Below are 26,812 nucleotides of genomic sequence, written 5' to 3' on the forward strand. Positions count from 1 at the left end.
AACTGTAATGAATACAATAAAATATGATTGCGCTAGAGGTTTGTGCATAGAGATATATTGATGACAATGCTCTACCAGCCTTTTAATATTGCACATGACATTATATTTGGAGAGCAATTCAACATTAATAAATATGTTAAGCGCAGCACATGTTCTAAAAGCGACAGCAACAAAGCTGTACAAACAGTGAACACAATGGTGTGTATGGCTGGTCACACACTGGCTGTCACTGCTCTTAAAGGGCACCTGTCACCTCATTTATCAGCATTAATGTGTGCGTGTCAGCTGAATGTGATGCTGTTGGTCCCATCAACTTGGGTGGCAGCAATCGGCAGAAAATCGCTGTTTTATAATATGTAAACGAGCTCCTTGGTGCAACAAGGGTGGTGCCATTGCACTCAGAGTCTTTGCTCTCCATCTTTGCCACGCCCCCACTGCTAAGACTGATAAGCCAGGCAGTGAAAAGATATTCACGTCTGGCCCTGAAGTCTTGGGGGAGCGTGTTCAGCGCATGCACTGCACAGGGATACTCGCAAAATAACTGGGTTTCACGGGGGTTAAATCTAAACGCCGGCTGCAAAACAAGTGACAGGCCACTTTACAAGAATATACCCTAAATGGCCACACAATCCATGCCGTCATAGTAAGCCCATGGGAACCTTTCTGCTCACCTGAGCTGCTTGTTATAAGGCACCTAGTGACCCGTACAGGGACCATGTAAACAGTTCACCGCCGTGGATGCCCTGTCTATAGGGACAGGGCTAGCCTGCGAGACCGAGCCGACCCGTTATACAAGGCCACAGAGTTCAGAGGAGTGCCGGTGTCTTCTCAAACAGCTGATCGGCAGGGTTCCCAGGCGGACCAGAACAATCGTGTGCATGAGGCCCTAGTCTAATTTGTTTGCATTTGTAAGCAGATTCAGCTAAGCTCACGTCTTCGCTTTACATTATGTAACTTGTTACTGCACCCTGGGAACAACAAATCTCAAATCTAAATACGTGCCAATATTTTAAGCCCATTGTCACGCTTAATTTTGTAAAGACATTAGTTTGCAGCCTTGCACACCGAGGAAGAAATTACCGCAATCGAGGCGTACTTCCACAGAATGATTTCAAAACAGAAATGCGGCCTGCAGGGTATTATTACACAGAGCCAGTGAATTGTGTCTTGTACAACACTGGGAAACATGGTTTGATGGTAATGAAGTCTGCAGCAGCAGCAAAAGAAATTAATTCTGAACCTAAATGTGCAAAAAGACCTTATCCCTTGTGGTTTTGAGTAATTAACTATTTTAGCATTTTAATTAAATATTGAAGGCATTTAAAGTCTTCTTGACGGATGCAATCTGCACGATACAGCTCTTATGGAAATAATCTCCTTCCAAGTGACTATTTTTTTCCTTTTTCAAAGAGTTTTCCGGTCTTTTATATTGATGACCTAACTGCAGGATAGGTCATCAATAGTGATGAGCGAATTGACTTCAGGGTGAAGAATCCAAAGTCAATTCGCATAAAACTTAGTTTCAATACTGTACGGAGTACAGCGGTACCTTGGAACCGAACCCGAGTTCGGGAAATGGCTTTTTACAGTAGAAATCAATTTATAAAGTTATTACGCAAAGTCTCGCGAGACTTCGTGGAGTAATAACTTTGGCTCATCGGAGCCAATACACTAATACTGTAAGGAGCACTCACTCCGTACAGTATTGAAACAAAGTTTTATGCGAATCGACTTCAGATGCATCATCCGAAGTCGATTCACTTATCACTAGCGAGGAGCGGAGTATTCAAAAATTTAATTCAGCTGCTTCGCCACATTTAAAAAAAATAATCGCTTTGTGACTAGTTACTTCGTCAAAAGCGCATTTCTTTATAAGTAGTGGGTGCAATGACAGGGAACAGGGATTGTGCCGCCACCATCATTGTACCCCTCATTGTACCGTTCATAGCTTATTGCGGCATCTGACTGTAATAAAACTGTATTACAGCTAAGAAAGTAGCCCGTCAGAGGGTCAGTATGCCAAGGTAGTATAAAGTCAAATATGGAGTATTCACAAAGTACCACCCTAATTAAAACATAGCCTTTAACCACCTCCCGACCGCCTAACGCAGATATGCGTCCGGGAGGTGGTTGCTTTACTCCTCCTGGACGCATATATACGCGTCATCTCGCGAGACGCGAGATTTCCTGTGAACGCGCGCACACAGGCGCGCGCGCTCACAGGAACGGAAGGTAAGCGAGTGGATCTCCAGCCTGCCAGCGGCGATCGCTCGCTGGCAGGCTGGAGATCCGAATTTTTTAACCCCTAACAGGTATATTAGACGCTGTTTTCATAACAGCGTCTAATATACCTCCTACCTGGTCCTCTGGTGGTCCCTTTTGTTAGGATCGACCACCAGAGGACACAGGTAGGTCAGTAAAGTCGCACCAAACACTACACTACACTACACCCCCCCCCCCCCCGTCACTTATTAACCCTTTATGAACCCCTGATCACCCATAATCACCCCATATAAACTCCCTGATCACCCCCCTGTCATTGATCACCCCCCTGTAAGGCTCCATTCAGACGTCCGCATGTGTTTTGTGGATCCGATCCATGTATCCATGGATCCGTAAAAATCATGCGGACATCTGAATGGAGCCTTACAGGGGGGGTGATCAGTGACAGGGGGGTGATCACCCTGATCACCCCCTGTCATTGATAACCCCCCTGTAAGGCTCCATTCAGACGTCCGCATGTGTTTTGTGGATCCGAACCATGTATCCATGGATCCGTAAAAATCATGCGGACATCTGAATGGAGCCTTACAGGGGGGGTGATCAGTGACAGGGGGGTGATCACCCTGATCACCCCCTGTCATTGATAACCCCCCTGTAAGGCTCCATTCAGACGTCCGCATGTGTTTTGTGGATCCGAACCATGTATCCATGGATCCGTAAAAATCATGCGGACATCTGAATGGAGCCTTACAGGGGGGGTGATCACCCTGATCACCCCCTGTCATTGATCACCCCCCTGTAAGGCTCCATTCAGACGTCCGCATGTGTTTTGTGGATCCGATCCATGTATCCGTAAAAATCATGCGGACGTCTGAATGGAGCCTTACAGGGGGGGTGATCAGTGACAGGGGGGTGATCACCCTGATCACCCCCTGTCATTGATAACCCCCCTGTAAGGCTCCATTCAGACGTCCGCATGTGTTTTGTGGATCCGATCCATGTATCCATGGATCCGTAAAAATCATGTGGACATCTGAATGGAGCCTTACAGGGGGGGTGATCAGTGACAGGGGGGTGATCAGGGAGTCTATATGGGTGATCACCCCCTGTCATTGATCACCCCCCTGTAAGGCTCCATTCAGACGTCCGCATGTGTTTTGCGGATCCGATCCATGGATCCGTAAAAATTATACGGACGTCTGAATGGAGCCTTACCAGGGGGGTGATCAATGACAGGGGGGTGATCAGGGAGTCTATATGGGTGATCACCCCCCTGTCATTGATCACCCCCCCTGTCATTGATCACCCCCCCTGTCATTGATCACCCCCCCTGTCATTGATCACCCCCCCTGTCATTGATCACCCCCCCTGTAAGGCTCCATTCAGACATTTTTTTGGCCCAAGTTAGCGGAAATTTTTTGTTTGTTTTTGTTTTTTCTTACTAAGTCTCATATTCCACTAACTTGTGTCAAAAAATAAAATCTCACATGAACTCACCATACCCCTCACGGAATCCAAATGCGTAAACATTTTTAGACATTTATATTCCAGACTTCTTCTCACGCTTTAGGGCCCCTAAAAAGCCAGGGCAGTATAAATACCCCACATGTGACCCCATTTCGGAAAGAAGACACCCCAAGGTATTCCGTGAGGGGCATATTGAGTCCATGAAAGATTGAAATTTTTGTCCTAAGTTAGCGGAAAGTGAGACTTTGTGAGAAAAAAAAAAATAAAATAAAATAAAAATCAATATCCGCTAACTTATGCAAAAAAAAATAAAAAATTCTAGGAACTCGCCAGGCCCCTCATTGAATACCTTGGGGTGTCTTCTTTCCAAAGTGGGGTCACATGTGGGGTATTTATACTGCCCTGGCTTTTTAGGGGCCCTAAAGCGTGAGAAGAAGTCTGGGATCCAAATGTCTAAAAATGCCCTCCTAAAAGGAATTTGGGCCCCTTTGCGCATCTAGGCTGCAAAAAAGTGTCACACATGTGGTATCGCCGTACTCAGGAGAAGTTGGGGAATGTGTTTTGGGGTGTCATTTTACCTATACCCATGCTGGGTGAGAAATATATCTTGGTCAAATGCCAACTTTGTATAAAAAAAAATGGGAAAAGTTGTCTTTTGCCAAGATATTTCTCTCACCCAGCATGGGTATATGTAAAATGACAACCCAAAACACATTCCCCAACTTCTCCTGAGTACGGCGATACCAGATGTGTGACACTTTTTTGCAGCCAAGGTGGGCAAAGGGGCCCACATTCCAAAGTGCACCTTTCGGATTTTGCAAGCCATTTTTTACACATTTTGATTGCAAGGTACTTCTTACACATTTGGGCCCCTAAATTGCCAGGGCAGTATAACTACGCCACAAGTGACCCCATTTTGGAAAGAAGACACCCCAAGGTATTCTGTGAGGGGCACGGCGAGTTCCTAGAATTTTTTATTTTTTGTCATAAAAAATAAAATCATCATAATTTTCCGCTAACTTGTGACAAAAAATAAAAAGTTCTATGAACTCACTATGCCCATCAGCGAATACCTTAGGGTGTCTACTTTCCGAAATGGGGTAATTTGTGGGGTTTTTCTACTGTCTGGGCATTGTAGAACCTCAGGAATCATGACAGGTGCTCAGAAAGTCAGAGCTGCTTCAAAAAGCGGAAATTCACATTTTTGTACCATAGTTTGTAAACGCTATAACTTTTACCCAAACCATTTTTTTTTTGCCCAAACATTTTTTTTTATCAAAGACATGTAGAACTATAAAGTTAGCGAAAAATTTATATATGGATGTCGTTTTTTTTGCAAAATTTTACAGCTGAAAGTGAAAAATTCCATTTTTTTGCAAAAAAAAATCGTTACATTTCGATTAATAACAAAAAATGTAGAAATGTCAGCAGCAATGAAATACCACCAAATGAAAGCTCTATTAGTGAGAAGAAAAGGAGGTAAAATTCATTTGGGTGGTAAGTTGCATGACCGAGCGATAAACGGTGAAAGTAGTGTAGTGCCGAAGTGTAAAAAGTGCTCTGGTCATGAAGGGGGTTTCAGCTAGCGGGGCTGAAGTGGTTAATCAAAGCGCTAAAATTACCCAACATAAAATATGCAAAACACAAAAGAAATATTAAATCAAAAGAAAGTCTGTGTAAGTACAGCAATCATTTGTATTCCACAATACGGATTTCTAGGCAGGATGGTGATGGTCTGATGGGGGACGTTTCCCCGATTCTCACCCTATGCCAAACGGAATGGCCGCCCCGATAGGGTGATCCCGTATTCAGTAACCTCCTACAAGCCCTAGGATGGCCCTGAAGACAAATGTGCAAGGCGCCTAGATAAGGTGCCCTAAGGTGGGTCTATTAGATACCCTACTATAAATACAAAAAATAAACACTGAGTACATCAAAAGAAAACAAAAATGAATATCAAATACATCAAAATAGATGCTGAATACATGCCGAGTACATCAGAGTAAAAAAGTGCTGCCACACACACTCACTAAGTGATGCAGACAGTATACTACAGCGGCCCGAGTATCCCAGTTAACAGTAACCATACTGGCTGACCCTTAACAAGTGGGAGGCACATATGCAAACTGTTGTAATTCCTGCACCGTTCACCTGATTTGGATGTAAATACCCTCAAATTAAAGCTGACAGTCTGCAGGTAAAGCACATCTTGTTCGTTTCATTTTAAATCCATTGAGGTGGTGTGTAGAGCCAAAAATGTTAGAATTGTGTCGATGTCCCAATATTTATGGACCTGACTGTATATTGCATCATTCATCATCTACTTTACAATAAGGTTACGTGTGTACTGTAGAGCAAAATCAGATGACTTTTGGTCAGCAGATATATGTATAACATCTCCGTGCAATATATCCATATGACATTGCCTTCCATACATGGGAGAAAATAAAATTGGGATTCATATATGTGACACTGACAAGTCACTACCCAGTATTCACGTTCCAGGATCGGACAGCAAACATACTTTATTGGTGGACGAGACATTGCTTCACATAATCGTGTTAGTGATTTAACACCTGCTCATCCCCTTTATCATTTTATGATATATTTTTTATCTTCTATGGTGTAATTATATGTATTTTATCCAACACTGTTACGCATGATTTTATATTATACATCATATCTAGCTAACTGTATTTTATGCATTATATGTGTATTTATTTTATTAATAAACCACCCGGGTGTTTTACAACTACATTGTCTTCTATGACCCAAGTGGTGAGTGCTCAGCCTTAACTAATCATCTATTCCAGGGATGCTCAACTTGCGGCCCTCCAGCTGTTGTAAAACTACAACTCCCACAATGCCCTGCTGTAGGCTGTCCAAGAATGCTGGGAGTTGTAGTTTTGCAACAGCTGGAGGGCCGCAGGTTGAGCATACCTGATCTATTGCATACACTTTTCTGACTGGGTGAGTCATCAGGCTTTGCAGCACCAATTCCTTAGTTACTGACAGGGTGAGCCATCATAATTTCCTATTAAGTGTGAAAGTAGCCTTAGACAGAACATAGTAAGTGCAAGAGGCATAATGGGAAGTGAGAGACGGATTGAAGATGTCCGACAACTCCTAAATGGTGTATAAACTAAAACAGGACCTGAAATGCACAAGAGCTTATATATTAACCTATAATAATAGCCTGTGCTGCTCTGCATGCTGTTTGCAAAATGCTGGAGTGCTTCTTTAACAATTGTGGGCAAATCATTTTTTTCACGCTAATTAAAAACAATTACTGAGCAGAACATAAAAAGGAATGACATACGGATCAGCGTTACCGTCCAATGGCTCAGGAGCCCCACACGGCTCTTGGGCCCCCTGTAAGTAGCTCTCCAGCTTCTGGCTCTTCTAGAAACTATTGTCCACTGTAGTGGACCCAGTGACGTCATAGCATTACTAAAACTTGGCAACAAAATCATATCACTGGCAGATAACACCATAACCCCCCAATCCAATAAAAAATAAAAATGCAATGTATTTCTTTTAGGCAAGCAGCAAAAACGAGATTTTTGTGAAACTCACCTGTAAAATCTCTTTCTCGCGTGGTTCATTGGGGGACACAGGACCGTGGGTATAGCTTGCTGCTGCCACTAGGAGGCGACACTAGGCTGAAAAGTGATAACTCCTCCCCTGCAGGCTATACCCCCTCCAGCCTGGAGAGAGCATATCAGTTTGTGCCCAAGCCATAGGAGTAGGAGAAAATAACCATACAGTAAACAACCAACTGACCACCGCCAGTCAGATCAAACCAGAACTGGGGCCATACTGGCTCCACAACCGCCAACAACCAGAGCAAACAGAAATTACTGGGTGGGAGCTGTGTCCCCCAATGAACCACGCGAGAAAGAGATTTTACAGGTGAGTTTCACAAAAATCTCGTTTTCTCGCTGGTATCATTGGGGGACACAGGACCGTGGGACGTCCTAAAGCAGTCCACGGGGAGGGAAAAAAATCACATGCCCCTGGAGAAAAAAAACGTTCCAAGGACGCGCAACTCACTGCCGCCTGCAAGAATTTGCTGCCTGGAACAATATCCGCCGGAGCCTAGGAAAGCACCCGGTAAGACTTGATGAATGTGTGTCCGGAAGACCAAGCTACTGCCTTCCACACTGGAAGCTACCGCATGAAGGAGATTGACCCGAGAAACGCAGACCGCTGGTCGGGTGGGCCAAGACTCAGTCGGGCGTTGCCTACCCGAGGGCAGACTGCCCGAGCAACTGTTAAATGGAACTATCTGGAAAACACCCTTTGGAGGCCGTCAGCCTTGACAAGGACCCCAGGATAAGAATTGGTAGAAGTCCGTAGGGCTGTAAGCGCTAGACAAGGACAAGCACGCTCACAGGCCAAATCACATGGCTGATGGAGAGCTCGGTCCGTGTACTGTGAGGTGTGGAAAGGCGACCACCTTCCACGAAAAAAGAGGATCCTGGACGGAACACTGCCCCATGTTCATACTTAAAGAAAAAAAAAAAAAAAATACGTACAAGAAAGGCGAATCAACGCCAGAGAAAAAATAAAAATGAAAAATAATAATGCCACCCAACAGCCGGCTCCTGGCCGCAGCTGTGGAAGTAGAACTAAAAAGGCCAAGTCCGTAGGATTCACCTCTGGTCCAGAGAACGCACCCTAGGGAGCGGAATATCGGTAGACCAACACCCTTATAGCCATAGAGGCAGGTGGTGAGATTTCTAGTGAGAGAAGCTGCCTGAGAATCCCTAAGAAACAAACGCCTGAGCCAGGCGTGCCCCACTGCAGGCCAAAGTATCAATACCACACGGGAAAGGTAAAGTAAAGCCAATGTGAGCACCGCTAGTGATGGGAAGCCCCGTCAGTGACTATACTTCAACAAAGCAGCAACGCTGCCTGGAAGGGCAGATGAGTGGAACAAAGATGAGAGGAATACTCTTGCCGGGTGGAGCTCGACTACGCTCCGCTAGTCTTGGGAAGGCTCTCAGTCCACCCCCGGAATGAGCAGTGAAAGAACAACCACCATTAGCTTGAGGTGACGTAGATATCACTGACATCTTAAGAGAAGGTCGCACCAATGGCGTGACGTCATGACTACTAGAATCCAGGTCCCGCTCAGAACGGCACTTCAGTGTTGACGAGTGCCGTAGGGACTGATCTACCCAGTAGAACGCACTCAAAAGGTAGGTGCTGATCAACCATCGCCACACCCGAGCCGACGACAGAAGGATAACAGTTAATAACAAGAATGAAGAAAAAACCGGCACTCACTGTAGTCCTCAACAAAAGATGATGTCTCCATTGGTCACATACAATACTCTGACGCGTTACGGCTCACATCAAGAGCCTTCTCAAACATATGGAATGGATTAAATGTGGCAGGAGGACAACAGTTGTCCGAGCCACGGACCCTTACTGGTAGTAAACCAGAAAGAGGCCAGAGCTAAAGCCCATTCCCCTGTGAGACTGGAGCTCAACAGTGTCTAGTGGTGATGCGATACTCCATACTCCTACAAGGGAAGCCCCAAGAGTAATGCTCACGCCATACTCCAGCCGAGGAGTAGGCCACACCGTAGAGGTCACTGATTCTCGTGTTAGAGGAATCCGTTGCCTGACGAAAGAACTATGCAGTAGGACCCTTAGCATGTAATGGCGACTCAAACACCCCTCGAGCGGTAGGGGTCACCGCATGCTCCGCCAGCGTGGACATGAGGAGAAGGCCTGAGGACATCCAGTAGAAGTTCTGGTATCAAACTGGCCCAGGTAGTAGAGCTAACCTTAAACCCTCCACCTGACAAGGGCGCTGAACAGGAGCAACTGCCGAATTAGTACTAGGGTAGAACCCCTACCTGAAGGGGGCTGTCCCGCTACAGCGATAAGGAGCATCTAGCCCTAGCGTGAAGACTACCCTGCGAAGGAGAAGCCGTTGTAGTAGCCACTGCCGATTGCCAGCATAACGCACTCACCTAGACAAGGATGAGTGGTGGACGAAGAATCCGGAGTCGGTGGAATATTCTGCTTGCTGGATCTTGACCACAGTACTCTGTGCAGTGTGACTGACCTGAATGGTGGAGGCTCATGGGGGTGGGGAGTCTAGGACACATAAGGCTGGGTGACACCCCTGAGAGCACAAAGGCCGACCTTTTTGCGTCTCCAATAACGTGCATGAAGAAAAGAGGGATACAATATGGGTGTATCCATAGTCTCCAGTGGCAGTATCCATATGCCACTAGATGAGAAATATCCTGCACCAGCGGTACCGACGTTGCCACGGACCACCTGTGAAGGAAACCAAGGCCTCTAGAGTCGTGGCGTAGCTGAAATACAGCATGCAAAGATGCATAGTGATTCCCCCGTTACCGGATCGTTTGTAGAGGGTAATTCCATAGGAAGTATGTGATGGCAAATGGGAGATGGAATAGTAACCAACAGAAGCGCAATCCCCCGGTTAGGGAAGGGGGTAGCGTGATAGTCAGAACCGCAACCTACGGAAGTGCAATTACCTACTGAAAGGAGGGGGAAAAATCTACGGCAAGCACTGCGCCCAGTGGCAGTGCAAACGCTTTACCTATGATCGGGAGTAGCATATCCAGTAAGTACTGTAACCCGAGGTAGTGTAAATACAACACCCATCGAAGGGTGTAACGCACCTAGCAAGAACTTGCATATGACGAGTTCTGTACTCTGTGGGAAGTGCCATCATCCCACCCCAGTAAGTGGGTAATGCGTACGTAAACACTGCGACAGCAGTGAGAATGCCATCATGCCACCTATACAAAAGGTTAAGGTATGCTGACGATACTGAGCTCAGTGGAACTTCAATTCCGCCACTCACAGAACGAGGGCACCTATGGCTGGCATTGAGGCCAATGCTAGTGAGGTCAGTCCACCTCAGGAAGGGGATAATACCCAAATTAAGCACTGTATCTAGTAGAAGTGTAAATAGTGCCTAAGGAAAGGGAGAATGCATCCACCAGAACCGGTGAGCACGGACGTAATCTAGGAAAAATAATCCGGATTCCTGTCAGAGTCCGAATAACTGTCCTGCTTCGGCCCGCTCGTGCGCAGTTCCACCCCTCAGCCTCTAGCCTATGGCTGTTGCAGGCTGTGGCGGTGTTGATATAAGAATCAACTACCCCGGAGGTGGAATGGAACTAAAGGTCTGCTCACCGATTGCGCAGACGGTGCTCTATTAACCAAACGACCCAGGAGGGTGGATTGGGAACTTCCAGCGGTCCTCCGCTGAGTTGCGCCGGAGGAAAAAACTCAAACAGACGCCCCCGGAGGGTGGATGGGAAGTGTCAGTTGTCCTCAACTGGATTTGCACAGTTGTAGTATTATTAACCAACCGGCCTCAGAGGGCGGATTGGGATCCTCCAAATGTAACCCACTGGGCTTTGCAGTTGGAGCATTATCAACCAAACGGCCCAGAGAGCGGATTGGGGACTCTTCGGATGTACTCCACTGGATTTACGCAGTTGGAGCATTAACAACCCAACAGTCCAGAGGGCGGAATGGGAGTCCCTCAGATGTAGTCCACTGGATTCGCGCAGTTGGAACATAATCAACCAACCGGCCTCAGAGGGCGGATTGGGATCCTCCAGTAGTACCCCACTGGATTTACGCAGTTGGAGCAGTATCAACCAAACGGCCCAGAGGGCGGAATGGGAATCCGTCAGATGTACTCCACTGGAATTGCACAGTTGGAGCCATATCAACCAAATGGCCTCAGAGGGCGGATTGGGAACCGTCAGATATCCTCCACTGAATTTTCGCAAGTGGATCATTATCAACCAAACGGCCCGAAGGGCGATTGGGGACCTTTCATATGTACGCCACTGGCCTTGTCCGAGTGAAGCACTATCAACCAAGCTGCCCGTAAGGTCAGATGAACTCCACTGGATTTGCACAGTTGGAGCATTAGCAACGGCCCCGGAGGGTGGGTTAGGAACTGAAAAATTCTCCACTGTCCGGGATTGGGAACAGGCCCTGGGCATAGAGCTCGGTCCGTGAGAAGGGCAGGACCTGTATGGCCGCACTTTTTTTTTTTTTTTTTTTTTTGAATTAAAAATAATTTTATTTTATTTTATTATATATTTATTTTTTATATATTTAAAAAGAACAAATATATATAGGTGAGGACCTAACCTTAAATGGACAAGGAGGAAGAAAGGCTGTATCCTGCCATATTAAGGCACATCGTGCCTGCAGACAGAGACCTAGGGTAGGGGTAATCTGGTTACCGGATTAGGAAGGGTTAATGACCAAAGCCAGAGCGGAGCCAGCTGGCTCCCGGGGAAAATTCGCGCCAGAATATGGACCCGCCCTCCGTACCAGAGGTGATGTAGCGGCCTAGAAGGCCGCAAAGCCGGGAACTAAAGTTTCACATGGGACCCACCGCCAGCCGAACACAGCGGTACCTGGCGGTGCAATGAATGAGGCCATGGAACCTACCCGCGGGTCGGAAAAAACAAAACAGCGCGGCCGGGAAGAATCGTAAGGCCCGAATGAAGCCGGGGCCTAGATTTTTCTGTGCTCCGCCGTTGGGAAACGGAGGTACCCCGATCGGCACTAACAGGCGTCCAAGATCATACCTGCTAGAGGCGCGGTGCCTGGCCGACCGGGGAGCCCACCCGGACGGTCTGAGGAAGGGGCATTGAGAGTGCAGGGGCTAGTTTCTAAATGTCCCCTGCCCGATATGTCAGATCGGAGGGGGGTGGGAGGAAAATAATGCCGCCGCCGGTTCGGGATTAACCCCTTCATTCCCCGATTACTGAGGGAATATGCAGCAACTGTTGGGAGGACTCGCAGCCTCCATAAGAGGGGGCCATGGTGTGAGGGGGACAGAGAGGGACAGTATACTCACCTGCCTTCATCTGTGTTCTTCACCCATAGTCTTGTACCAGCAGGGACACCCCACGACCGCTGGCACCAGGCATCAGGGGTCCGGGCAGAGAAGGGCTGGAGAGCAGGTGTCCCTCTTGCTGGCGGGAAGCAGGGGAGCGAGGCTGCCCTGGTCCACTTTGTCTTCTTGGGGGAGGCAAGGCGGTGGAACAAGCAACACCGGCCAGCCTCCCAGGGAGACAGGGACGCAAGCGTGCCTGTGCCCCATCCATGAATCTGTAAAAAATAACAAAATTAAGAAAATCAAAAAAGGCCACCCTGCTAAGCAGGGAGGTCTGCCTCCTACGACACTAAGCTAAAAACTGATATGCTCTCTCCAGGCTGGAGGGGGTATAGCCTGCAGGGGAGGAGTTATCACTTTTCAGCCTAGTGTCGCCTCCTAGTGGCAGCAGCAAGCTATACCCACGGTCCTGTGTCCCCCAATGATACCAGCGAGAAACGTTCCTCGATTAGTGATCACATAGAAATCAGTACAATTAGGAGGCCATCTGTGCCCCTGCAGAAAAAAAATGGAATCTTTTCAAGAGACAGATGTCTGTAAAACAGGCGAACGAAACCCAACTAAAAAGTCAGGAGGCAATTGAGCCCTCACCACTTCGGTAACCATTCATGAGTCAGGCCTGCTGGTCTGTACAGCAATCGATAATGAGTGAGTTACGACAAGATAAAGAGAATAAATGCACTTTTTTTTGTGTTTTTAGTAAAGATGATTTGTGATAGTGGCCAAGTTATAGCAGAACAGATCACTTAATCCGGCACAGGACTCCTGTGCCTAATGTCACCCAGCATCCTGTGCTAATCCCGGCCATGTAACTCCTTAGATGCCTTGGTTAATAGCGAACAAGGCATCTAAGTGGTTTCAGGGGGAAAGGGCTCCCTTTTTCACCCCCTGCACATAGATCCTCGCAAAGTGATTGCAGAGTGCCGATGTTTGCAATGGAGAACCAACAATGGCCTCTGCCAAGTACAGAAGCCAGAGGTTGGGTCTAACAGGCTGCATGTTAGTGCAAAATGGCAGCCATAATATACTGCACTACAATAAGTAGTGCAGTGTGTTATGTTAGCCATCAAACAATTCACTTTTAGGACTAAAATTGCAGTAAATTAAATAAAAAAAAGTGTTATCAATAAAAAAAAATTCCACGTTTTCCCATAAAAATTTGTTGTTAAAAAAAAAAAAAAAAAAGGTATTGCCTTATTCGTAATGGCCTAAACTAGAAAATGATTACACTACTTATCCTGCATGGTAGTTTCTTATAAAAATGAAGTTTTATAATATGTAAATCAGGTCTCTACCAGCAAGTAGGGCGTCTACTTGCTGGTAGCCGCCGCAAAAAAACGCCCCCCTCGTCGTGTTGATTGACAGGGCCAGCCGCGATCTCCTCCTCCGGCCGGCCCTGTCAGCATTTAAAAAAATCGCGCGCCTCTGTTTATTCGGCGCAGGCGCTCTGAGATGAGGAGGCTCGTCTCCTCAGAACTCCCTCAGTGCGTCTGCGCCGATGACGTCTTCTCTTTCGGTGATGTCGTCGGCGCAGGCGCACTGAGGGAGTTCAGAGCGCCTGCGCCGAATGAACAGAGGCGCGCGATTTTTTAAATGCTGACAGGGCCGGCCGGAGGAGTAGATCGCGGCTGGCCCTGTCAATCAACACGACGAGGGGGGCGTTTTTTTGCGGTGGCTACCAGCAAGTAGACGCCCTACTTGCTGGTAGAGACCCGATTTACATATTATAAAACTTCGTTTTTATAAGAAACGGCTGAATGAAAGTAAGTAACACCATTATATTTTCATATATCGCACTATAAGGAATGTAACTAGCCCAAAAAAAAAAAAAATATGACTTTAGTGGGGTGACAGAAGCCCTTTAACCCCCTTAGGGACACAGCCTTTTTACACCTTAGGACCAGGCCATTTTTTGCAAATCTGACCAGTGTCACTTTAAGTGCTGATAACTTTAAAACGCTTTGACTTATCCAGGCCGTTCTGAGATTGTTTTTTCGTCACATATTGTACTTCATGACACTGGTAAAATGAAGTCAAAAAAATTAATTTTTTTGCACAAAATAATACCTAATTTACCAAAAAATTTCAAAAATTTGCAAATTTCAAAGTTTCAGTTTCTCTACTTCTGTAATACATAGTAATACCCCCAAAAATTGTGATGATTTTACATTCCCCATATGTCTACTTCATGTTTGTAGCATTTTGGGAATGATATTTTATTTTTTGGGGATGTTACAAGGCTTAGAAGTTTAGAAGCAAATTTTGAAAATTTTCAGAAATCTTCAAAATCCCACTTTTTATGGACCAGTTCAGGTTTGAAGTCATATTGTGAGGCTTAGATAATAGAAACCTCCCAAAAATGACCCCATCTAAGAAACTACACCCCTCAAGGTATTCAAAACTGATTTTACATACGTCGTTAACCCTTTAGGTGTTGCACAAGAGTTATTGGCAAATGGGGATGAAATTTGAGAATTTAATTTTTTTGTCTAATTCTCCATTTTAACCCATTTTTTCCACTAACAAAGCAAGGGTTAACAGCCAAACAAGACTGTATCTTTATTGCCCTGACTCTGCCGTTTACAGAAACACCCAATATGTGGCCGTAAACTACTGTACGGGCACACAGCGGGGCGTAGAGTGAAAGGTGCACCGTTTGGTTTTTGGAAGGCTGATTTTTATGGACTGGTTTAATTTACACCATGTCCCATTTGAAGCCCCCTGATGCACCCCTAGAGTAGAAACTCCCTAAAAGTGACCCCATCTAAGAAACTACACCCCTCAAGGTATTCAAAACTGATTTTACATACGTCGTTAACCCTTTAGGTGTTGCACAAGATTTAATGGAAAATAGAGATACAATTTCCAAATTTCACTTTTTTGGCAGATTTTCCATTTTAATATTTTTTTTCCAGTTACAAAGAAAGGGTTAACAGCCAAACAAAACTCATTATTCATGGCCCTAATTCTGTAGTTTACAGAAACACCCCATATGTGGTCGTAAACTGCTGTACGGTCACACGGCAGGGCGCAGAAGGAAAGGAATGCCATACGGTTTTTGGAAGGCTGGATTTTGCTGGACTGGTTTTTTTGACACCATGTCCCATTTGAAGCCCCCCTGATGCACCCCTAGAGTAGAAACTCTAAAAAAGTGACCCCATTTTAGAAACTACGGGATAGGGTGGCAGTTTTGGTGGTACTAGTTTAGGGTACATATGATTTTTGGTTGCTCTATATTACACTTTTTGTGCGGCAAGGTAACAAGAAATACCTTTTTGGCACAGTTTTTTTTTTTTGTTATTTACAACATTCATCTGACAGGTTAGATCATGTGGTAATTTTATAGAGCAGGTTGTCACGGACGCGGCGATACATAATATGTATACAATTTTTTTTTTATTTATGTAAGTTTTACACAATGATTTCATTTTTAAAACAAAAAAAGTTTTAGTGTCTCCATAGTCTAAGAGCCATAGTTGTTTCAGTTTTTGGGCGATTATCTTGAGTAGGGTCTCATTTTTTGCGGGATGAGATGACGGTTTGATTGGCACTATTTTGGGGTGCATATGATTTTTTGATCGCTTGCTATTGCACTTTTTGTGATGTAAGATGACAAAAAATTGCTTTTTTTACACCGTTTTTATTTATATTTTTTTACGGTGGTCACCTGAGGGGTTAGGTCATGTGATATTTTTATAGAGCCGGTCCATACGGACGCGGAAATACCTAATATGTATACTTTTTTTAATTTATGTAAGTTTTACACAATGATTTCATTTTTGAAACAAAAAAAAATGATGTTTTAGTGTTTTCATAGTCTAAGAGCCATAGTTTTTTCAGTTTTTGGGCGATTATCTTAAGTAGGGTCTCAATTTTTTTCATTTTTAATCAGTGATAAATGTGTTTTTTGATTTTTACTTTCTTTTCACTTTTTTTCACTTTTTTTTTTTACCCAGACCCACTTGGTTCTTGAAGATCCAGTGGGTCTGATGTCTGTATAATACAGTACTGTACTCTATATAGGGTACTGCACTGTATTTTACTTACACTGAACAGATCTATGCTTTCAGCACAGATCTGTTCAGCACCATGGACAGCAGGACGCCTGAGCAGGCGTCCTGTTGCCATGGGAACCTTCCCCGTCTGCTCAGTTATGGTCAGAACTGCGCAGACGGGGAAGGGTAAGGACGGGGCTCTGGGGGGGCTGTCTGGGGGCTCCCTCCCTCTCCATCGGGGGGCTGCAAAGGTACAGCAGCCCCCCGATCGGAGAGGGAGGGAGCTCCCTGCGCTGTTAACCTTTTCCATACAGCGGTCCGTACGGACCGCTGTATGGAAAGGGTTAAACGGCTGACCGCATCAACGATGTCAGCCGTTTATACCAGGGTGCCAGCAATGTGCTGGCACCCTGGTATACCCACTAGAAACCAACGATTATTCAAGCGGAGGCGGGCGGGGGATCGCGATCCCGCCTGCCGCACCGCCCGCCTCCCGCACCCCTCCCCCTGCACCACCCGCCCACATATCATCATTCAGGGGTGCAGGGGGAGGAAGAACATATATATTCTGGGCATTGTAAAGTTTCTGATCCCCGCGGTGATCAGAAACGGCAAAAAGCGCATCAAACCGCAGGTCTGAATTGACCTGCGGTTTGTTGCGATCGCCGACATGGGGGGGTCACGGGACCCCCCCGCGCATTTAGCCTAGGTGCCTGCTCAATGATTTGTGCAGGCACCTTGTTCCGATCACTGCCAGTCGGGCGGCAGTGATCGGAACAACACATGACGTACCGGTATGTCATGTGTCCTTAAGTACCAGGGCATCATGACGTATCGGTACGTCATGTGTCCTGAAGAGGTTAAATAGGTATATCAATCGGTTTTTGCTCATTTATCTTAGGGAAAAACAGAAGTCTGTGCCCTAAAAAAGGTTTTAATAAAAGCTACAAGTCCTGAAAAAATAAATGTATATTTTATCTTTTTTATAAAAAAAAAAAAAAAAAAAAAAAAAAAAACACATGATGATATGTGCCCCAAAATGGGGTTAGTGCTGAAAAAAAACAACCACCCTCAAACAACTAGTCCTGAAAAGTCCTCATACATATGGCTACGTCTAAAGAAACGTTAAAGGGGTTATCCAATACTATAAACTATCACTAGAGAAGTGCAAGTGTCAGCTTATTATGAGGCTCACTTATCAGAGTAGTCGAAGTGAAAACTGCAAGATTTTCGGATGACTTTTAAATATAAATAATGAAGTGAAAAGATAGAATAAAAAAACAAAAACGTGATTCAAACTATAGATCATTTTTGGACGCTACATTCTCTTTTGAGTTGAGGAAAACAGTGATTTGTGATCAATGCAACAGTATAATAAAAAGGCACTGGCGTAATATATCATGGCTCTGACACACCTTTCTTCCAAGGTCACTTTATTGCAGACTAAGTCTCAGTATAGAACAGCCACGCACAGTATATCACATGACATAATGAATGCATTAAGTGTCATACAATTTTCAGTCTAAAAAATATACGGCAGAGCTTATTTATGATGCTTTAGATGCTAGAGTAAACAGGTATAGCCAGGCACTATGATGGTTAAATTTAAAATATCCCACATTCATAATATTCTTTGCCTAGTGCAAAACAGCTGTCAACGCATTTGCTGTTTTTCTACTGTTCTTTCATTACACAAGTCCATTGCCAAACTAACTACTGGAGGACGTTTCTCATAAGGCGACTAAAAACCCACTAAATATACTCCACTGCAATGTAGCATTACCCAGCAATTATACAGCACAATGCAATGCCTGTGGAGTCTTTTTCTGGGTGCACAGGACAAACAGCACTTTCAATGTACTATCTCCGTGTTGTAACTGCCAATTTGTGTCGTCTAGCAAGATGCATGCAGGACAAAGAGGTGCACTCTGCAAAAAATAGACCCGCAAGAGGGAATGTGTACCAAAAAAAAAGAAAATAAAAAAATAGCAGGCAGCCAAATGTGCCATTTAAAGATCTAAGGAGCACGGAGCGTTAAACTAAAATCTGACATGGAAAAAAGAGTGGGGGGTGAAAAATAATAAAAACACAGGGACAAATATAAGACCCAGACTGGACAAGAAGTGGAGGGAGAGCAAAGAGATTTTATTTAAAAAAAAAAATCCTTACTATTAAAAACTAGAGAGGCGATGGGGTCCAACACCACATGCAAAATCTGAAAAGCAGAGAACTATAAATCATGGGTTTTGGAAGCCTTGAAGGGTCAATCCTGTGGGATAATCTGCCACGCTACAAGATAGATACCGAGAAGGAAAATACAGAAGTGAAGAAATGGAACGCCCAGTGGGTGATAAGTATTACAGTATAATTAACATCATTGCACGTTTAATTAATCAGGCGTGACATGGAAAGGTATATTCTGCAGGGCCAGCCTCTCTGTTTGAATCAGGAGGTACCTGCTTTTAAATGCTTTTACCTGCTTTTAAATGCTCTGTTCAGTTTTTTTGCAAAATTGAGACTGCCGTTCTGTTAGAGCTTGGAGAACCAAAGCTATTCAGTGTAACTATTAAGGGGGATGTGCCGCAAAAAAATATTCTATTCTACATTTTTCAAACAGGCATCTGGATCTGAATACTTATATAACTGCATGTAATTAAAAAATTTGTATAGCCAGTGAGCTATTCAATAAAATGCATCGTATCTGTACAGCGCCACCTGCTGTTTCTTCTTTTCCTTATTTCATGTTCACCTCACTGAGGTGGTCGCACGTGCTCAGTTTAAATCTTTATCTGCCACCAGCCATATGTTCTGTAAAAAGCTGGTTCTAGCTTTGTTAGAAAGAGATTGTCATGTATTTACATGTCATGTACTATATGAGGTCTGACAGCTCTCCTGGCATGTTGGTGCGATAAGTAGAAGGAATAAAGATAGCGGCACTCACCAGGATGTTGCAAGTAGTAACTTTATTCTTGTGGAATCGGATACAAAGTTTCAGCAGGCTGGGGCGGACAGAAGCGTATATATGCTGAGTGATCAAACAGGCGACCTTGTGCTTCCTCTGGCCTCTGATCTCATCACGCTAACTGTGCGCTCCTTTATACCAGGTCCCAAGTTGCCTAGGCAACCTCTGACGCTAAGGCATATCAGTAAACAGCTTCCTGAGCAGTGACCGGACCATGTACACAGTATCGGACATAAAATCATCCCTGACAATAACTACATTTACATATAAAGGCTAATCTAGATGTGTGTCTCCTCATAAATATACACTTAAATCATTTCGGTCGTTTAACCCTAACGGTCCCATCGCATTGGTGCGAATGATCCAGTCTGCCCCCCTCTGCATAATGAGGCGATCTCTATCCCCTCTTGCAGGTGGTGCAAGCACCTGCTCTAGAGCCACAAACTTTAGGCATCTAACATTGCTATCATGCAAGTTCACCACGTGTTCAATCAATCTTGGACATCCCTTTCCTGATCTAACAGAATTTATGTGCTCCCTGTGAACCTTTCATACATAGGGCGAATAGTCTTCCCTATGTAGAAAGATCCACAGGAGCACAAGACCAGGTAAACTACATACTTAGTTTTGCACGTGGTGAACTACATGAGCCTATGTTCAATGCCTGCAAAGAAGACATACTTGCCTTGTATAACCCGTTTGCAAAATGAGCAATCGCCACATTTGTGGCTCCCTACTGGAGTACATTCAGTGAGCCAGTTCTTAGCTTTGGTTTCCCTCAATCTACTTCTTACTAGTTTATCCCTGATCGTGTGGCACTTCTTAAAAGTGATCAGTGGTTTACTACCTATTACATCTTGTAACCCTTCCTCGTTCCTGAGAATCTCCCAATTCTAGAATTTTACCTGCTTAATTGTGTCTGCCAAAGGGCTAAACTTGAAAGCAAAAGGTAAACCTCCTGGCATGTAGGTTTTACTAAATAACTGTACTCGCCAAAAAATAGCAATGCTGGAGCACCTTTCATAAGAACGTGGTGTAATGTTGTTCCTCTGCTAGTCCTCCTGGAAAGAATTATATTTACAAGTTGCCACTATCATTCCCCTTGGCTATAAGGTGTGCGCTTTCACAGTCTGATACGACGAGCAATGACAGAACCCATTGATATAGAAAATGGAGGAATAACAAAGGAAGGTTAGTATACAGTTCTCGGAGAAGTTGCTCCATGAAGAAGGCAAGAATTTACAAAAACAGACATTTCAGGAGAGTAGACACTTCCTCTTTAACTCGTTAAAGGGGCATTCCAACTTTCTGATACTGATGACCTACCCTCCCACTAGAATAGGAGCTGGGCTGTAGTACGCTGGCATGGCCACTACACAGCATGGGCACAGTGTTCTGCTTCCGGCTCTGTCCCCCGTTTAGTTTCCAGTGTTGGGGGCTTCCCTAAACAGCTGATCAGAGGGGGTGCCGGGTGTCCGACCCCCACAGTTCTGATATTGATGACACATCCAGAAGATAATACAGTTCGCAACTGCAACATGTACTGTGTAGGTCTTACAAGCCAGGATGCTATTGTGGTGTAAGCACAGGAGCATTGCATGTGTCAACATAGTATGCTAGCTCGCAAGAACTACATAGAACAGGGGTAGGAGACCTCGGGGCACTCCATCTGTTGTGAAACTACAACTCCCAGCATGCACACTTGTTCTTCTCTTCTCAGAACCCCCATAATCATTAATGGAGCGTGCTGGGAATTGTAGTTTCACAACAGCTGGAGTGTCGAAGGTTGCTGACCCCAGACACAGAACAGGCTACATAGGATATACTATTATGCTGCAGAGCATTAGGGGCTAAAGGGATTGTGATCCACTGTTCACATGAACGGTGCCCGAGGGCGATGTTGCCATATACCACCTACATAAAATCTAGTTCACGTCCAATGCTCACGTTTTCAGTTTTCACCAAATTATCATTGTTTGAGCTTCAACAGCATTGTGATATTTGAAACCTGATGTTACTATGACATTCAGATGGAATATACCATCGACCAGCAACATACGGGTATCCAGCTGTGATGAAAATATTGGGAGTAGTAGTCTCACCGCAGCTGGAGAGCTGCATGTTGCAGACCACTGGAACATACACCATTAAAAAACAATACAAATGTGAATAACGCAAGTCGTTGAACATTTCCTTTCACACGCCACTCCTGCAGCTTGTTTTCAAGCTATGGACCATCAAGAACACATCTTGCAGCTCATTAAGAGCTGGAAATGACTACCATAGTCTACAAGAGACATGAACGCCACCTCTGCGCAGTTCACTTTAGGAGAGACATTCAATATACAGACATTACTGGTGTGTAGAACGTACCGTCTGACTATCTGGGAAGTCCATCTTTATCAGCTTGTGAGCACACTCCTCAAAATCTAAGCTGAAATAGGAAAAAAAAAAAATGTTATTAATATTCTGAAAATAATAACTGCACATATTCAAACTTTTCCTTCTATTTAGTGGTGGAGCAGACAGATTACTACCATCCTGGGGAGCTGTACATGATCGCAAAAGGAACACATCTGTTCTCAGCTGCTCCAGCTTTTTCTCAATCTCCCTCATGATGCTGAGCCCAAGTCCATGTCACTCTTAGGACCAATATACTCTGCTGATCAGCTTCTTAAAGGGGTTGTTAGGGTTCAGAGCTGACCCCGGACATACCTCCATTTTCACCCCGGCAGCCCCCCTGACGAGCATCGGAGCAGTTCATGCTCCGATGCTCTCCTTTGCCCTGCACTAAACTGCGCAGGACAAAGGCATTTTTAGGAGTTCCAGTGACGAACCAGGTTCTCCATAAGGCTGCCAGGAAGCCCGGTGACATCCCCGGCACTGATGGGCGAGTTCTAGCCCGTAAAACGGCTAGGGCAGTGCTAAAGCATGCCCATCTGAGCCGATGACGTCACCGAACACACTGCCGGGCAGAAGCTTCCGCCCAGCAGTGTGTTATTGTAAACAAAAAGAGCCCGTGCCCTGCGTAAACTAGCGCAGGGCAAGGGACCACATTGTAGCATCAGATGCTCCGATGCCAACATCAGGGGTGCTGCCTGGGTGAAAATAAGGGTATGTCCAGGTTCAGCTCTGAACCGGACAACCCCTTTAACACATCTTGAGGGTAAGTATACACGGAGCAGCTGCAATCAGCAGCGACATCCAGTTTTACTGAAAAGTGTCAGTTTTCAAACTGACTGTCAAGAGCTGCAAGTTGATTAAAAACCATGGCCACACCATAGTCGTGCTCCATGTGGCCTTACCATTATAGCAGCCAGAACTCAATTTTCCTAACAGAGCTCCAAATCTCCTGCATCGTTAAATGATAAAATGACACCAGGGGAGGATGCAGTAAACTAGTGGCAGCTGGAATTTGATCGTCCCCCATCTGCAGCACAGCGGATAAGTGCCAGATCGTCAATGGTCCAACCACTAGGGCCCCTGGTGATCACGATAACCAGGGCATCGAGCTCCCTCATTGGCATGGAGCAGGCAGTCACACATCTCCGCTGCCATTCTTTCAACTCTATGGGACTGCTGAAGACAGCCGAGTACAGCACTCCACTGTCCATGCGCGACCGCCTGCTCCATTCAGCTCATATCCCATATCCTGTGGATAGGGGATATATGTTTGTCATGGGACAAGCCCCTTAACAGCATGTCTAGGCAGAGGGTGTTGAGTTCTGTATTCAAAAATGGAGCTCTGATTGATAGAAAGATGTATTAAAGGGCACCTTCACCACAGACAACCACTTTTTTTTGCCCTTTTTGGGAAAAACCTGATCATTGCAAATCCAGCTCGTGACCCCTCACAAACCGCTCATTCTAATGATAAATAGACAACTATTTAAGGAAATCAATTGGCACAGAATTCTGGATCTATTTAGATTGAAGAAAGTGGTGTTGAAGGGTGAGCATCCCATTAAACATTTAGAGGGGTTTTCCAAAATATTTTTACTGGTGACCTATTCTCTGGATAGGTAATCGGTAGGTGTCCAATAACCGGCAATCCCGCCGATCGGCTGTTTGACAAGACACCGGCAATCCTGTGAGTGCCACGGTCTTCTTACAGCTTTCCCTAGGCCAGTGACGTCACGTTCGCCGGTCACATGGCTTGAGCTGCGATACCAAGCACAGCCGCTATGCTTGGTAAGCTGCAATGAGGCCTCGGCGCTCAGAGGTGTCGGACCCCCACCGATCAGATGATTATGACCTATCTAGGATAGGTCATCAGTTAAAACATCTAGGAAAAACCCTTTAATCCATTTACATATATGACGGTAATGATATGCTGCAAACATCCTAATTCACAAAACATTTCAACTTGATTCACGCAAGCAAAAAGCAGCAATTTTCCCCCTCGTATAAATACTGTCCCGTTTCTTTCTCTAGCCACATACATGCTCAGAACAAAACTGGCACATTGATAATCTTACATCAGGCAGGCAGCCTAGTTCTGATTTTACCTGCTGATAATCATATGGTAATGCAGCGATTTCATCGGACTTTAAACATCTATTTTTCCTATTTACTTTTCAGCAATGCAGTGGGAGAAAAAAAATAATTCTGAAGCAAAATAATGTCTGGCTTTCAAATATGTGTCATCGGCAAAAAGCCTGGATCAAAATAATGCTGGTGTAATGGCTTTTTGTGACCGTAAAATGTACTGCTACCTACAGATGCTTAATGGAGCCTGCCCGTTCCCATAACTCGACTGGAGCTTTTCTACAATAAATGTATCTGATTTCATTTGGAAATCCTCTAATGATTTAACAGCCCCTGCTTCCCTGGGAGGCAATTTTCAGACTGTACAAAATGTATTTGATAGTAATGTTAAGTTTCCCAGATGTACTTGTCACCGTATTGCCAGCTCTGGTCCGTGCACTTTCATTACATACAAAGCATTTTTTCAAACTTTTTTTTTCCTATTATTGAAATATCAGTACCGTTCTCTTAAAAGGGAGAGTGATCAGCAGTCAGAGGCAGGCGCTCTATTCACATATTACTGTCGTTAATGAGGTCCAAGGTGACATTCCTTTTAAAAGGGGTTTTCGCACAATTCTCAGGATAGGTGATTAACGTCTGATCAATGGGGACCCCAGTGCTGGAACCCCTGCAATCAACACAATGGGGGCCCCAAGCCCCTATTCCTCCTCATCGCACAATCACAGTGAGTAGTGTGAATGGAGTGGTGGTCACGCATGCACGTGAATATAAGAAACTTTGTAATATATTGTATGAGGGAAAAAAAAATGCCTTCTTCCCTCTAGAAGCACTCATCTTTTCATAGCTTTGTATGGGCAGCATGTGTGTCTGTGTCTTTATATAAAAGCTTTTTTTTGGTCTTCTCTCTCTCCTGTGACCCATCCCCTCACCATAGACTTCTAAAGACAGCATGTATGTTTATCCTTTAGTGAACTGACAGTCTGTCAGACTTAGCAGAGAATGTCAGTTTAGAAAAGAGTTGGGGAGGGGGGGGCATTTTTTTTCCTCCGATCAAATATATTACAAAGTTTCTTATATTCAATTGTGATACTGATTTAACCAAAGTTTGTAGAAACAACAGTGGCCATTTAATATTGTGACGCAACTCCTTTAAAGGAATTGTCCAGGATTTTACTAGGGATGGCCTATCCTCAGCAGAGAGGGGGTTCTGACACCCTGCACCCCTGACAATCAGCTGTTTTAGGATGACGCTATTGTCGGAACAATACAGCTCTGTCCATTGTGAAGTTACTACAGCACTGCTTAGATTCACTTCAATGGGAGCAGCTTTGCAGTAACTAGCTCTGCCCACTACACAAGCAACGGAGCTGTATAGTTCCACCATAGTCTTCCAGCACTTGGAGCAACTGCAGAAAAGGAGGGGGTGCTAAAATTGGGGCATTTCAGAGCATGACAAGTATTCTGCAAGACAAGGCAGACTTTTAACTGTTGAACTGATTGTTTTCAAAATTAAAAACACAGTTTTATGACTATAATCCAGGGGGGCACAACCCTTTGTGGTAAAGGGCATTATTGCTTGGTCATACCACATCGAAAGGCTGCACAAATACTTAAGCTTTTCCCATCTGAGACCTTAATGCCATGGATAGTGGTTGGGGACCATCACTTATTTGGAGCATGGGAGTTCCCCAGATCCCCTTTTTGGCACTCGAAAAGAGCAGGACGTCAGACCCCCACATATCGGATATTGATGACCTACCCTGTGGACAGGCCATCAATAGTAAAATCCTAGAAACTCCTTTAGGCCTCCTGCACACTGCCCGTGCTGCGGAATGCAAATTGACGACCGCAAGGCACGGGCACCAGCCGTGGGCCAGCCGCAAGCGGATCGCGACCCCATTCACTTGAATAGGGTCCGCGATCCTTCCGTTCCGCAAAAAGATCCAACAAATTTTTGATACAGTATCTTTTTGCGGTATTGAGAACTCCCATTCTCCAAAAAAGTGGTAGTCCCTCACCACCATCCGTGGCATTAAGGTTTCTGATGGGAAAAGCTTAAATGGGTTGCTCGACGAAAAATATTCTACAGTTTTCAAACCAGCGCCTGGATCTAAATACTTTTGTAATTGCAGGTAATAAAAAAAATTGCATATCCACCAAGTTATTTAATAAAATGTATCTGTATAACGCCACCTGCTGTTTGTTCTTTTTCTTATTTCTTTGTCCTGCTCACTGAGAAGTCCGCACATGCTCAGTTTACAGTGTTTCTGTCTCCAAAATTAACCCTCTTAAAACTGGCTAAAATTGGCGATGTGCTAATGTCAGCAGAATCTAACTCTGCTATTGTTTCCAATTCTTACTTTTGGAATATGTAAATTAGCCTCTAGGAGCAGGGGGGGGGGGGGGGGCGTTGCTCCTCCTCCTAGAGGCTCCATTCTCCAACTTCATTCCACTCCCTGCTATCCTTGAATGACAGGGGACAGCGCAGGCGCGAGATTTATCCAGCACACAGGGCCGGCAGGAGAAGACGAATATGTATGTCAGAGAAAGTATATATTGGCCAATCACAAAATGCAACAGATCCCATCATATTTATCTATGTCCGTATCTGACTATGAGAAATACCATCTGATTAGGAAGAATCTTATATCTATTGCCAACTTACATCACATGTTGCACCATCTACAGTAAACTAAACAATCAGATCAACCATTTTCATTATTTTAACCTATTCCAGAAAATTGACAGAAG

The 26,812-nt window shown here is 44.9% G+C and overlaps 1 protein-coding gene across 1 annotated transcript in view; it reads right to left on the reverse strand.

Annotated features, from left to right (window-relative positions):
• The window catches only part of CWC22 (CWC22 spliceosome associated protein homolog), a 79,963-nt gene that overhangs the window by 17,232 nt on the left and 35,919 nt on the right, over positions 1 to 26,812 (reverse strand). The window contains exon 13 of the mRNA XM_044304730.1: positions 21,947 to 22,007. Coding sequence (XP_044160665.1) covers positions 21,947 to 22,007 — 61 coding nt within the window. The remainder of the gene's footprint in view (positions 1 to 21,946; positions 22,008 to 26,812) is intronic.

This window comes from Bufo gargarizans, chromosome 8 (assembly GCF_014858855.1).
Source record: "Bufo gargarizans isolate SCDJY-AF-19 chromosome 8, ASM1485885v1, whole genome shotgun sequence".
Classification (NCBI taxonomy): domain Eukaryota; kingdom Metazoa; phylum Chordata; class Amphibia; order Anura; family Bufonidae; genus Bufo; species Bufo gargarizans.